This window comes from Thunnus albacares, chromosome 12, assembly GCF_914725855.1.
Source record: "Thunnus albacares chromosome 12, fThuAlb1.1, whole genome shotgun sequence".
In the NCBI taxonomy this organism is placed as follows: domain Eukaryota; kingdom Metazoa; phylum Chordata; class Actinopteri; order Scombriformes; family Scombridae; genus Thunnus; species Thunnus albacares.
The window spans coordinates 15,086,958-15,102,642 of NC_058117.1; the positions used below are offsets into that span (position 1 = coordinate 15,086,958).

General features: G+C 38.2%; 1 protein-coding gene across 7 annotated transcripts in view; it reads right to left on the reverse strand.

Moving 5' to 3' along the window:
• tnr (tenascin R (restrictin, janusin)) overlaps positions 1-15,685 on the reverse strand; it is a 188,904-nt gene that overhangs the window by 23,545 nt on the left and 149,674 nt on the right. For all 7 annotated transcript variants that reach the window (XM_044368349.1, XM_044368351.1, XM_044368352.1 and 4 more), the window contains 2 exons: positions 10,766-10,885; positions 8,548-8,691 (listed from right to left, as the gene is read on the reverse strand). In XM_044368349.1, coding sequence (XP_044224284.1) covers positions 8,548-8,691; positions 10,766-10,885 — 264 coding nt within the window. The remainder of the gene's footprint in view (positions 1-8,547; positions 8,692-10,765; positions 10,886-15,685) is intronic.

Sequence of the window (15,685 nt, forward strand, 5' to 3'; positions counted from 1 at the left end):
GAAAACGAGGGAACAAAGAGTGCTTAAGAGCGAGAGACTGAGATAACACTTTGAGATAAAAACAGCACATTGCAGATTGTGAAGACGTCAAAGGCACTGAAAATAGGGGGTCTAAGGGGCCACTGCCCCCCCACATTTTTTTTAAGTCGCGAATTAACGTATCCCCGCAAATGCCCCTATATTGCAATACTTACGGTAAAAAGATGTTTCAATCACTCCCATCCATTCTAAGACATTAGGTAAAATAAAGCAGGCAAATATAAAACGGAAAGAATATTTACATTTTATCCAATCAAAGAGGACACAAAAAAATGCATAAAGTGTACATTGCAACCAATAAAAGTGTTTCATTGCTTTGCGTTACGTTGTTTACATCAGATTGAGCTGTTAACTGTTAACTTTCACTAGGTGAAATCTATTCGGCACGCGCAGGCAACCAGCCAGACAACACACACTTTTTGTAAGTTCACGCAAATTGGTTAATTCATGATATTGCATTGAAATGACAAGTCCAAAGCATTTCCTTTTTGAGTAATGGTAATCAAGGTGCTCCCGAAGTTTATTTAGGCTATTGTAGGCTATGAATGACATTTTCACAACAGCATGACATGTTGAAGATCTGCAAAGGTAAAGCAGTAGGAAAGTAATGTTTTTTTTTCCTGATTTATCATTAAATATGGTTTTTAGGGCATGGCTGCTTACAACACAAGGACAACGTTAACATTCCTATTGCCTGCTTACTGTTACTCAGCTGTAGGAGTGTTACTGTCCTGTAAACTCGTAGTTTTGGGTAATGTAACAAAAAAGCTTCCCATAAGCACTAGTTAGCTGCTTTGTGTTTGGAATTATACCACCACCTGTGGTGCAAGCAGGCTATAGTTATTCAGCAAAAGTTTAGTGAGTCTCTGGTCTATTTACCGCTACACATACTGTGCACACACACACCAACACACTTTTTGATGCCCGCACTTCTGAAATGAATCCAGCACTCCTGGCTGAAGTCCACGGTGACGTGCCAATCTCCTCCTCTTCTGGACCTTGTCGTCTTTATTGACCTCCTCCGCATCTCATTTCTGTTTTTCCCTCTGCTCCTTTGTCTATTTCCTCCCATTCCCACATCAGCCTGGGCTTTTCCCCTCCTTAACACTCTACTTCTTATCTCCATTTGTGCTCAAGCTTCTCTCTTCCACTCCTCTTGCCTTCCCATTCTTTGTCCACCTCCTTCTTTTCTACTTATCTGACGGGCCAGTGTGCCAGAGAATGAATGGAGTTTCTCTTTTGTTCTTGTCATCCCCTCGTCTTGCTGAAGACTGGCGCTGCATTATGTGCACGTGGGGGATAGATGAGAGAAAGAAGGGAGGGTATTTTTCAATTCATAGAAATAGAGGGCCGACCACAACCCTCATTTTTCTTGTCTTTATTCCCTCTTTCTCTTCATTCTCCAATTAAATCTGTCTCATTGTCCTTTTCTCTCTCTCCAATTAAACCTTTGCATGGAGAGTGCCCAAGCAGGTGAGCAGGTGTTGTCTGAAATCCTGGCAGCTCTAAAGCTCTATCTTCAGACACGGAGGTTTGAACAAAGGGATTGAGGTGAATAGGTTTGGCTATATTTAATGTCTCATTAACACACAATGTAAACAATGCTAGAGGGAAAAAAAATAGTACAAACACAGAGCACCATATGGGAAGGGCAGCATGGGCAGCAGCAATTTGTAGTACGAAGACAAGGGGGAGGACGTTATTCTTTTGGAGAGGATATCACATCTCTATGCCAATGAATGTTTCTGCCTGGATGATGTAGCCGTAACTCCTTTGAATATATAAAGTCTACCAAATAAACCAAATGTGTTTTGGATGGATCCCACAGATGGAATAATGACATAAAAGCATATCCTTATACCTTGTTATCATTTCTGAGTAGGCACAATGGACAATATGACAAACCAACTGTTTACATAGCTTCCCATGTCTGCATGCACATTCACATTCAGAGTCACTGCACTCCAACCAATGCTCTGCTTCAGAAAGGCAGTTTGTTAAATTTTTACAAAGGACCATCAGTGTTTGGGACTGACTGCTATCTAGCTGAGGGAGCTTTTGGATGACAAGACCAGTTTCCAGCGGTGGTGACCTGTTAAATGAAGTTATTATAACTTAGGGCCACCTCGTGTCATCCAATTTCCTGCGTCTACCAATATAGGTGGAACCCTTTCACCCCCTCACCCCTCCCTCCCCAACATCCCTGCTCCTGCATTCTACTTCCTCTCCTCCTCCTCACCCTATAAAAAACCTCAAGTGGGACAATAAAGCTACTGTGCCCCATGAATGAATTGCCCGCAACCTGAGTCTCACTCTTTGGGTTCCTTGCCAGGATACCTTCCAGCATACACCCATCATCAGATTATTTATTATTGCCACATTCTAAATTCCAGTTTTCAAGTTAAGTTAAATTCATCATGTAATGTGAAAGTAGTAGCCTCAGCCAAATATGCATTTCCAACATACAGTACATGCAGTATTTGTTCCAAAAGTCCAAAAGGTTAAATTCATTACTTTCCAAAGTTACAGCCTTGGCCTTTTATCTGTTTTTAAGGTATTAGTCATTACTTGTTCCAGATTTTATAACCTAATCCTAATTTCCATTTTCCATGTTAAATTTGTAGGCAAAATGAGAATCGTATTTAATCAGTTTCCCACTGACAGATTTAAAAGAGGAGTGAGACAGATTCACACCCAGATTATTTCATGCTAGAAATGAGCTTCTCAGCGATGCAGCATCATGTTGTATTACAGTAGAAATACAGTTCAAACCTACTTAAGGATGTTTTGTGTATAATGCAGGTGAAGCAGTTGTCCATATATTCACTGACTGTGACGGACATGTGCACTCACTCAGTAAACATCTTTGTATCTTAAAGTTTGAAACAGAAATTACAGAAATTAAATTAAAATTAAAGGTTACACTGATTGATGACCATTTATTTCTTGAGTGACAACTATAATTATGTAATGTAAATGCCATATCAGAGAATTTACATTTAAAGTCCTTCTTCTCTAAAGATTCAGTTTAACCCAAAGGATTGTCCTAAAAAATTAAAAAACAAACAAACAAACAAACAAAAACTAACCTTAGCTACTGTACCATAAGACCATGATCATGAGACTGAGAGGCTGAAAAAGGGGGAGAATCAAACCTCTGTACCACTACGGCTTATGTCAAGACAAAGATCATTATTTACAAATGATTAACAAATTCATAGGTCTTGTAGTCAAAGTAACAGAAATAATATATAATTGTCCATATTATACTATCATTACAAAACATAGTTGCAGAATTTCAAACATTTTGTAAAAACAATCAACAGCTCAGATTTTATGGGCACACAAGTTCTTAAAATATATTAAACTGACATTGCCTCAATTGTCTGAAGAATTAAGATTATGTTTCTTTAATAGAAGCACTCTCAGCACTTGGTGAACAACTATCAGCCAGAGATCACTGAAGCTGCCCACAGCAAGGATCTCCATTGTTTCAAAAACTTGCGAAGCACTTCTCAGCAAGTGGGCTCAGACACATCTGAGGGGGAAAAAAGTGCTGCAGCCTACAGTAGCAAAATCCCTTATTTTCCAGCCCTATAGCTTAAATATCAGCCTTTGGGGAGCCAAGCTGTCTTACTCTGTGTTGAACTCTTGAGGCATGGAGGCCAGACAACAAAACACCTCTCAGCTGTGGTTAAGAGGCTTGGGAATCAACAAAGAACCCCCTCCCACCACCACCACCAAAAAAAAAAAAAAAGAAACTGAATAGCTGAGGCAGTCCTGGACACATTTTGATATGAGCCAGCCTCATCTCTTTTCTCTCTTTGCTGTGCTCAGTGTGTATGTGGAGAAACAATCCTAACAAAAGTCAAAACCTGACAGCAAGAACCTTCACTGACTCCCTCACCCCTTGTACATCACACAAGTGCTATACACCTAATGAACCAGAAAAAAATTACCTCACTGTTCACAACTTCTTTCCAAATGTCATCCTTTATGTCATCCATCCTACTAACAGCAAACGATAGATATATCAATAGAAATGCAGAAAACTGTACACAAACACATATGGAGACATGAGTGAGCAAACATGGAATAGCACCTTCTAAGAAAAGTGCTCTGTGTTGGAGGAAAGGAGGATGTGTGAGATCGGCTATGTTGTTGTATGCTTTGTTAAGTTTGGGTTCACGTCTTCTCCAGAATATTATCTATCTCAGACTTTACCATTAACCTCAACAACATCAGACCACTGGGGAGGATGAAAAGCTCATTCAGCAGTCTTAAAACATCCCCCAATGTTCTATGCTCAAACCACAAACTTTAAATGGAATTACTCAAGTGTATGATCATTTTATACGACCACCATGACGAATCAAGCTCCTTTACTGCCACTTTTAAATCCTGTCTTAAAACCTTCTGTTTACCACTGTGTTTGATTCCCCTTTATCATTAACACCACCAAATGATTGCTGTATCTTTGTTACAGATTTTTACCAATGTGATTTTGTTGTATGTATTTAATTGTGTTTTAAATTTCATTGCAAAGCACTTTGTTTTTAAATAAGTTGAATTCAATTGACTATTAGTGAAGATGGATAAAGATTTTCAGCCAGGCATTGGCTGCTCTCTTTTACTTCTGAAAATACGCTCATAGCCAAACTGAATGTTAACTCTGATCAGTAATAAAATACTGCTCCATTATAACACCGTCAGACTCATGAACAGTAAAAAAAAAAGGCTAAAAATTGATGCAGCAGAACCAGAAATATTTTTTTTAAATTCTGTGCAAAACTCTTCCTTGTCAAAGCTTGTCGCTTACATTACCCACAATGCAAACAGATTCACTTCACTCGATTGTACAGATTCAGTTGTGTTGTGCTAGTAGTGGCTATTGCAGCCTTGAGTCGCTAGCCTTTAGCAGAGATGAGGAGTGAGCTACAGAGGTCTGGTAACCTCACTTCTTCCTTACTCTACACACCCTGATTTTTTTCATTTTTCATTTTTTTCCATCACTTGAGGCAATTTTGGACCCGCAAAAGGCTTTATGCAACTTGTTTTAATATATGCAGTAGTACTCCCGAAGACATGTAAACAGACTTTGAAGTGTAAAATCGGTAGAGTTCCCCTTTAACTCTCAGGCTAAGTGGAGAGGCAGAGGAGCAAACTGACACTCGAAGACCAAAATGCTGATAAAACCCGACACAAACAGAGCAGTAGACATGGGGAGACGGTGACAGAGCCAAAACCGGAGTAGTTGACCAATCCAATCAATGGTGTTATTTTCTCTCACACAAATGTCACACACAATGTGACATTTTCCACCAGAGCGGAACAGCCTGAGAAAAACAAACAGTGTGAGTGGAACAGAACCAGACTTTAAGTTTTCAATTAGGAAGTTTAATTAACAACCTGGGAGGAACCCTCTGAGGTTGGGGGAAAACAAGGCAGCCCCTGGTGTAACATGTCATGATCAGCCCTTCAAATGGAAGACTTTTGTCTTGTGTGTGTTTCTTTGTGCACATGTACTAAAATATACACATTACACAGGGCTTTGTGAAAACTGACTCTACTGTATACAGTATGTGTGTGAACTGTAAGTCTAGTAGCTGTGTTGTGATGAACAGCTGCCAGACATTTTTCAAAAACTATATTAATAAATTTGATATGTGCCCAAAGGTAGCGCTTGAATAAGCTCAGGGATTATCCCTCATTGTTGTTGTTTAGTTCCTTAGTGAAATCGAGTAAAACTAAAAAGAGCAATATCATTGAATTTAATTATAACTATGAAAGGTGTCCTTTTGAAGGCTGTGTTCTGGGACAACACAAAACTATATGGTAGAAAAAAGAAATAGTGTAAAGACCGAGACACCAGTGATTATTCCAAAATACATTAAAGATTGAGCTATGACACTTTACATGTTCATTTTGTAATTGCAGGATACATTTTTAATCCTGTTGGTATCATTCTGAAGAGAAAAGACAGAGCAACTGTAGATGTCCTTCCTCTTGAATGCAGGAATGTGATCTATTTGTGTCTTTTCTAGCCAATCATATTTCCCTTAGAAGGGCAAGAATTAATTTATTCTATTCCACTCAGAGGAGCAGAGCAACAAAGGCAAGCACCCAACCGTTTGCTTGATTCAATAAGTCATAGTATTCATAACAAAACAAAATTCTAGTCCTCTTTGCTTATTCCATGATGCTGCCTACATCACAGCAATTTTCAAAATTCTTTTATATGAGTCTAACCAGGGTAGAAAGGCTTGTTTCTGTTTCTTTTTTTAGAGAAGCTGAGGTACATGATGCACTAGGCAGAGCATCTGTTTCCAAATTAGAATCACCTTAAACTGCCTAGAACATTTGTTTATTTATGAGTTACTATATGCATGCACAACACTGACATGGTTGTAGGTATACCTAATTTTCCTCAGCTCAATTTATGTTTTGAAGTCTCTGCAGCCCTGCTCTTATATGTTGTCAGAGTTTGTTTCTGTTTCGAGCAACACATCTCTGCTGCACTGCAGGGCAGATAGCTCTGGTACTCCTTGGGGGATATGAACTCCTCTGCTGACTGAAAAGTTTTTTTCTTATTCCTCCAGAACTCTAGAAAAAACAAAGTTCACAGAGCTGCAATTCAGCTAAACTGGAACAATTCCTTCACCCCTAACGCTCTTCTCAAGAGAACTGCCAATAAAGGTGAATATAATTAGAGATGTAGGTCACCTGGAGGAGAAGCAGGCAAAAGCTGAACTGAGAGTTCACAAGTTTAATCTTCATGGTAGCCTGATTCTGACCATGTCAAACTGACTACCAAGATATTGACCTCTGTGACATATGTGACTCTGTGCAAGGAATGGCACACTGTGTAGAAAAACCTAAAATCTACCTGAGTTGTACTGTCAAATGACCCATAATAATAATAATGTCTCCCTTTGATACATTTTCTTGAATCCTTTGTGTTGCAAACATGCATTCATCTAGGGCTGTGCGATATAAACAATATAAACACTGATTGCAATATGAAATGTCCTTGATTAGAAACAACAACTCACGTCACAGAAACAAAGCTTCTTACAACCAAAATGTAGACGTGTTTTAGGAACAGACAGCCGTTTCTCCAAATTGGCTCAGCAGTACATTTGGTTGAGTTGGCTGAACATCTCAAAAGTTTTGTTTTAGTATAAAAAGTCAGATAGAAAGAGAGGAGAGACAAACTCCTTCAGAGGAAATTTTGTGTTTTTCTGTCGGCACAGAAACTGATAGTTCAACAGTTACATCAACCACATAAAGAACTGTAGCTGATGTTGGCGGTGTGGCAATACTAACACTGCTACTGTTTGGCCACAAAGCAGATGAGACAGTTCCAAACTGGCTGCAGTCCAACACTAAACAAATTGGGAATGTATACTGTTAACTAAGCCAGAGAAAGCCAGAGAAAGAAAGAAAATATCACAAACTTTTCGCTTGAAGCATCACCGTCCAGAAAAGCATTAATGGGGTGACCAGATGAGAATGGATGAAATTCGGGACAGGGGATTTGTTAGGGGAGTTGTTGTTGGGCATGGTCTTGTGGCCACGGTGAGCGGGGCCTCCAGTACATTACATTCAACGTCAACGATCTGTATTTACTGTTTTAATAGGCTATAACTAATCAAAACTTAGGTTTAGTCTAATTTTAGGGAAAACTGCTTGTAATTCAGGATGGTCCCAGATTTTTTGGCACGTCTGTTCAACTTAAGCATGCAGAATGCAAGCACATAGTCTAAAACACCAGCGATTAGACCTATCCCCCCGGAACAAGCTGCGAGGCTCCAGTGAAAAGCCACTTGCCTCTAATAAAATTCAATTCTACAATTAAAACCATTTTTCTAGTTCTGAATCCACTACTAGGTAATTTAAAGCTTAGGAGAATCTTTAAGCTCAACATAAATAGTGACTTAATTTATATTGTGATATATTTTGATATGGACTGAAATGAAAAAAAAAAAATCTTGATCAACTTATTTACTAAATCATACAGCACTACATCCATCTCTATATCCCTCCATGTAGCCATCAAATCAACTGCCACTTTTCTAGGTTAGGTCATTTTGGAAACTGGTGTAGTAAATAAACACTGGTTATTTTAAATATATTAAAAGTACCCTTTTTACATTAACTTTGTATAACATACCTCTATTGTCTGCATTAAACTTTATTAATCCCCTGGGAGAAATTGCTTGTCTTCATTTGAACAAATTAAGAAGCAGTGTGTAGCCACAACCCAGTGCCCCTGGTCAAAGGCACAAGCAGGAGAATTTTTAATATCTAACATGCATATTTTTTGGAGTGAATGAAACTGGAGCACCCGAAGGAAATCCACACAAACACGATGAAAAAATTTAAATTCCACACAAACAGGTTCCAGTGCAGCCTTGCGATGCCTCCTGCTGTGAGGTGACAGTGTTAAGCAACGACTCACTGCACTGCCCACTGTACTGAGACCAGCTGAATAAAATGAATACACACGTGTTTGGAGGTTGGTGATGACGGTGCCGCTTGTGAGGGGTCCCTTCGTGGCGTAGAGACCTACAGAGTAGGTGGTGCTTGGCTTAAGATTGGACAGCTGGTGCTCCTGCTTGTTGCCTTCCACAAGGAAAGTATCAGCTGTCACTGAAAAACAAGTGAAACACAAACAAGGGTTTTTTACATTTTTACTACATTTACACCATCCCACATATCCTCTGCTTTTATCTTGCCTGAATAAATTACATTAAATCTCTCTGAAAAATGCACGTCAACATGAGAACAATTTCCATCTCTGCACTGTTTGATCACCTTTGGGGTCCTCTTCCAATTCAAAGGATTTCTGCACTAATTATGCTTTTGGGGAGTACGCTACAAAAATTAGGCACAGTATGAATGTCTTTTGCACTAAAATATGACAAAAGGCTCTTTAATATACCTAAAATACAAGACTGAGAAAACACTGATCTTGTCTAAATGCCTATTTAAGGTATTTCCATGACTAATACATCAGTCTAACCAATTTAAACAGAGTGAATACCGATAAATTACCATTCTATTACCATTTTCAGTTATGAAACACTGCCTCTAAATTGACAGATTGAGAAAATAATAGTGTAATGTGATATCAAACTGACTAGAAAGGATATTTAATATCAGTGCTGGAGTGCCGATGGCTTACTGGCAGGATCTTATTTTAAGATTCATGGTGATAATGGTGAGAGCTGTATCAACTACTAATGTTCCCATTAGGATGGTTCCAAAATGTGTAAAATCGGGATTTTTTTTAAGCTGACATCTGACCTTTAAGTGTGTAACCATCACAGTAACAGTAATGTTTGTTGAGTATGGCTTAGTTACTACTGTTGACATGTACAAATCTTATTTTTTTTATATGGGTATTAATGATTGCCTATCTAAAATCTATTTTGTGATGCAGGACAGACAATATGAGGTTTATTGACCTTGGTTTAATACATTGACACTCAAGGGAATTTGTCCACAACTAAGATTGCAGTTCTCTAGACCCTGGCTGGGGCAGGTTTCCAAATATCTGTCCAGCATATAGATACTGTCTCTGTATCTGAGATGATCTGGCTGCAATCCAGTAGGTCAGGGTGTAATTTACACATTGACTCCGAGAGCTGAGTAATACAGATTTCTTTGGATAACTCCAGGCGCGGCTTAGTCAGTGAGGTCATAATGCAAATGAAAAATTTGCTTCTTGTAAAATGTTTTCAAACCAGTTCATAAAAGTCAGAGAGAAAATAATAGTTGAGATTTAGTGTTTGACTGGCGAGTTAAAGAAATACAGTATCTTTGCAAAGGCTAGTGATCTTTGCTTGAAAAATAACATTCCTCTGAAACTTTTTATACTTTACACAACACTCTTGCTGTACATATCAAGCTGCTTTAAGCTGTATCTGCGGCTGGTTTACTTATTGTAACTTGTCAGATATCCCCTTGGTTCAAGGAGCAAATTATAAACTGACTCAGAGAGGCCAAGCAATATGACTTATATCTTTTACCTATCTGGATATGGGTGTCAGACGGTGAAGATATGAGCATGCCGTGTAATAACTGCAATGTTTGTGCCAAGGATTCGTGGTTCAACTGAGCATAATGAACTGTTTTGAAAGCAAGATAAATGGATCCATGTTGCCTCGGAGGACGCATCACACTGATCTCACTTCTTAAAGGGAAAACCTTGATGGTACCCGTCACATCTCCCCACAATGAACTTGAACGATGTAAAACAAATCTGCTCATTATACTCGGACTCTGCAGTCTGATCTTACCACAGTCAGCATTATGATTGTCTAAGATTTCAATAATTTAATTGTGCAGAATGGATAGAGAGCTGTTCTCAATAACAAGTTAGTAAGTAAATATTTATGTATACTGTGCCTTTCATAAAACATCAAACATGAAAGCATACAGAGAACAGCATCAATATGAAGCTGGATGTGTAAAAATGTGATTATAGTGGACATTATTTAGGACATTATAGTGGTGACGGCTGAATTTTTCATTATTTGCAGCTGTACTGGGTGTCACCTGACATCCCAGAAGCTGAGGTATCAAAAGAAAAAGGCATTGATGATTTTATCCAGATGACTAAATTGGTTTAATTCCTCTCCATTAGAGATAGTTAATCCATCCATTGCCTAACAAACAGCAAATGAATGAAAGCCTTTAGATAACAGTCCTAATAACTTACCCTGGTTGTGTGTGAGGGTCAGCACGTAGTTGTCAACACTGGACACAGGTGGATTCCACCTCAGCAGGGCTCCTTGTGGAGTGATGTTGAGGGCTGTCAACTCAGATGGCATGTCCATCGCTAGGATTACAACAGAGCAGAGGAGGACATTGTGAAAAAACAAAAATATAATGCTAATATATAGTGACAAAAACAACTATAGCATGAGGCTGTTTTTAGGAGATTTATTCCCAGGATGTCTCTGGGACATTTTCAATGTCATACAGCCAATATGAGAGACATAGAGATTAGTAAAAAACTTGTTTTGTTACATTTTTGTTGAATATAATACAAATTGAAAGGATCAATGCATAACATAATACATAGCATAGATGTTAGCTGCTGGTTATGACTGGATTTCTAAGTTCTCATTCAATTTGTTCCCAGGTAAAGTAAAAAATATCAAAAATTAAAAATAATTTTCCAAGAAAACACAATTTGTCTGGACAGTCTTTTGCATTTGACATCTCTTTTATCTAATTTTCCAGGTATATCTACCATTAATTTGTACACAAACTATGGAGCTGTGTCAAATTTGCCTTCCTGTTCAAAGATGTAATTTTGCACACAGTGAATCATGGTACAATAGCACAGTCATTAAATATCAATTACACCTAAACAATTTTGAATGGAAGACAATTATTCAACCCACATCTGAATGATAATTATAGAGACCCAGAAATAGAACACCTCTGCATTAAAACTAATTAACAATGACTCTTTGCCATTTTGATCACTGTTTCCTCAATTCTAACACATCAAAGAGAAATTATATAGTCAAATATGCTGTAGAAAGTCTCAGATATTCTCCTGATACCTACTGTTTCCCCACCCTCTTCCTAATTTCATTCCTAGACTGCTGGACATGCCAAAATTGAGTTTGAATTTAATTATACCTTTAACCTCAGTGTTTCAACCCCAATTTCTCCTCAGGCGTGTTATTTTGGCACAGAAGAGAGTGTGGCAGGAGAACACAGAATACCGCATGTGCTCCAAAGCTCTGCCCGGATGAGGTAATTAATATTGCCCTGCCCTCATCAGAATAAAAAGAGAATTGTGCTCATTAACACACCGTAGTGAGTTTGAGTCTTTCTTATCACTGGGACAGATGAACAAACTTGATTAAAATCATTACTTTAATTGCAAAAAGGTTTAAGTGAATTTCATGGAGGTTTGCCAAGTCAATTAGATTGGCAATGGAGATGGCCAAAAAAGAAAAAAAAATAAACAGGCCATCCTCTTTTATCAAAGCCTGTGATAATCCAATCATCGCCCTCCATCTTCTGATTGCACCAGTGAATCACTTAAGCCAACTATGTTATGTTTGCATTTGGATCTCTATCAGCAAATCAAGCCCCAGCGCTTAAGATCATGTTTGGATTCAGGACACGTAAAAAAAAAAGGAAACTGCTCCATGACCACAGTATGGGGCTGCAGTGCAGTCACATGCTAATAGGAATCTTTGCACAATTAAACCTCGAGTCTCAGCTGCCAACAAGCAATGCATGCTATATTAAATTAAATATAGGCAAATTAAATCCTGGGATATATGCAAGTATGGACATTGATGGACATTCCAGAAAAAAAAAGCTGCTGTTAACACAAAACAGCATCAAATTACAGCATTGACTGCAGAGTGAATTACAATAAAGCAGCACAAACACTGGCATGATCCTTCAACATTGTTATTATAGCTGTTAAGGTAAAGATGGAGAAGTCCTTCCTCAGATAAATGTGTTTTAATTCAAGTTTGTTGGGTAAACTTCATGAAAAATGTTTCATACTGACTATTTGTGCTTTGCTGAATACAATATTTTAGGAACACCCCAGCTGTGTTGTGTGGCCATGAGGTCAGTCTGCTTTGTGCTGTGCCTGTGGCCATTATGTAGACCAGACTGCAGCAGACTACAGTTAGTAAGTAACGCCGGGCTCTTTCACTCCCCATTCTATCTCTGCATCCCCTCTCATTATTGTGGAAGCTGCACTGCTTCATTGTACAAAAAAAGCAGGTTATCAGTGCGTGAGTGCATTCTCCACATTAACCCCAGAGCTGCATGGGATGTATTTGTGGCATAGTACTAATACTGCCATGCACCAGCTGCATTTAATCCATACTCGGTAGCATGGACAAGCACTGTGAGTCTGGGCCCGCCCACTGAGACACCTGTGCCCGCCCTGGATGAGCCTCTGTCTCCATCGAGAAAACAAGCCCAATAGCCTTCCTGTTACATGTATATAACTGTGCATAATTATTTCTGAACATAGCCTACTAGGCTGTCTTTATTACAATGTTGCTATTCTGTGGATGCAAATCACGGTTATATTAGCTAATGTATTGTATAACTGCCATGTTGCTCTACAAATGTCAAAGCATTGAGTCTGAAGCCTAATTATTTTGACAGCACTTTTTGTAAAAGTCTCTATTTTTTGTGTTTTTTTTAATGTTTGGTGAGTAGCCTTTAGCCTAGGTCAATGCCATAGTAGCTTGGTTTCATACAGCTGTTCTGTTACATACGTGATGTCATTGAATCAGATAATGTTAACTGTGCTGTAGGCTGCAGCCACCAGGCCCACAGTGTTCCCATTTAATGTTTTAAAAATGATTAATCATTGACAGTGTGGTTACTCTGTAGTGCAGATAGGCCATAATGTTGACGGAAGACTCAGACTGTTGCCTGTGTTGTTGAGTCAAGTCAAATAAATGGAGAGACCCTCTGAAGATATATATACATATATATATATATATATATATATATATATATATACACATACATATATTTTAGTCTTTGTTTATGTGTGGGTGAATGTTCAGCACTGCAGACAGTGCCGCTGTGTCGCTGTCTCATTGGCGTACTGACACAGAGATGAAAGGGGACCTGTTGTAGAGAAACCCTCATTAACAAGAGGCGTTTAGCTTATCCAAAGAAATAAATCTATTTAGAGATATTTGCTTACCACAGTTCTGTGAACTGACAAGGAATGAAATTAATATGCTTTGTAACTGAAATATGCTAATGGCTTTCTACTATGATTTGTCTTATGTTATGTTGAAAAATCATTGTGGCCCCCCTAGAAAATTTAATGCCCATCTACAAATTTGTTTCTCCTGCTGGGTTTAATTTAAGCTGCATGTGAGCTGCAGGAAAATGTTTCAACACTGATTATAGATTCTGAATGTACCATATGCATAAACAAGAAATGCTTGTTGATACATTTATTATTATTAGATGAAAAGTGAGACATGACCAGTCATTACATGCAATCAGGAGGTAACTATTAGCTATTGGTTTTGTGCAATTTAGCTGCTGGACCTGAATGATTCATTAAGTAAATGGCCATTATGTAGATTCACAGGAAGTAATCATTAGCATAATATTAACATAATATCAAGCAATCTTCTCTTAAGAGATTAACATAAGTTATTTCTGAGTGTGCACTCTTGAGCCACTGGGTTATTATTATTATTTTTATTATTATTATTATGATCCTTCATTCAAAGTTACTCAGGAACTACTTGTCAATTCATTCAATCAAAAAATTAGTAGTTATTTGCAGGTAGGCCCCTTACCTGTTCCTTATTAGTTACCCTTAATTTTCTGTACCTTTTTGTGTGTTGCTGGAAAATAATAGATCAACATGTGTTACCGTAAAATAGTGATCAGCACTTGGTTTAAATGACCAATGTTACACGTTTAATAGTTAATGTAAGTGCTCTCTTGCAGCATTCAAGTAGACACTAGAGTGCTAACCTGAAAACTGCAATCTGCTGCACACTACAGACAAGTCCAGCCTAACAAGCCATACTGTTTTCTGACAAGAAGAACAAGGATTACAAAGATGAACACCACGCACTCCCCTTTCGTTCCTCACAGTTCGTCTTTCTTTTCTTTTTCTTTTGATATATCTGTATCTATATCTGTTGAATCTCTTTTGGTAAATTATTCTCCTTTCTGACTCTGATCTCTATTTTGCATCTATTCACTCCTCTATCCCTCTGCCAGGCAACATGTCCTTTAGACGTGTATGTTTCTCTTAATTTACATTTTATCAGCCTTGGTTCCTTTAAACATTTATCTTTATGTGATTCAGTGTTCAATAGGATTTTATGGGATATTTTAACCAGACATCCATTTAAATTACTCTCCCTCATCAATCTACTCTAGAGATAGTGGGTTAGAAAAAAATAGATAATTAAGGAGGACTTTAATGGTCTTTTTTTGAACTTCAGTTTTGGGAAGAGTGATACTTTACTAGGGGTCCTGTTCCAACCCAGTCTCACATCAAAATGTACAATAGCTACATTGGGCCACAGCACAAAATCTATTAGTTTAACAATAATGGCTCTAATATTGTGAGATGCCAACGTTTGTTTTTTGTTTCATCTATTCTTTTCTATTGGGCTGCATCCATGTCACATGACTGTCGGGTTTCTGTCTGTGAAAACAAAAAATGGCTGCCTTTTATTCTCAGTGGAAAATGCTATATTTTATGGTAGTTGTGACTTTAAAATGTGTTTTGATAACATTTCTAGGGTGAAATGTGCATTTTATTTTCATAATCTTCATTCAGTGAATGTATATGATGTTTAGTCATTATATCATTGCTATGGCGGTTGCTATAGATGCAGCTATCACTGGAACCATGTAGTTGCATGTTGTTTGAATCATTGTCTGTGCGTTGTGTAGTGTAGCTGTGTGTAGCCCATAGACTGTATAAAAATAACATATCACCCCAGTGTCTCCGGTTTAACAGCACTGTGCTGTGCAGGTGACAGGTGTGTTTACAGTGTCTGTGCTCTGTCATGGCGCAGATATAAAGTCAAGCAGCTGATCGACTGTTAGCCGAACATGCTAATCCTACGGTCTATCTGCAATAACAACA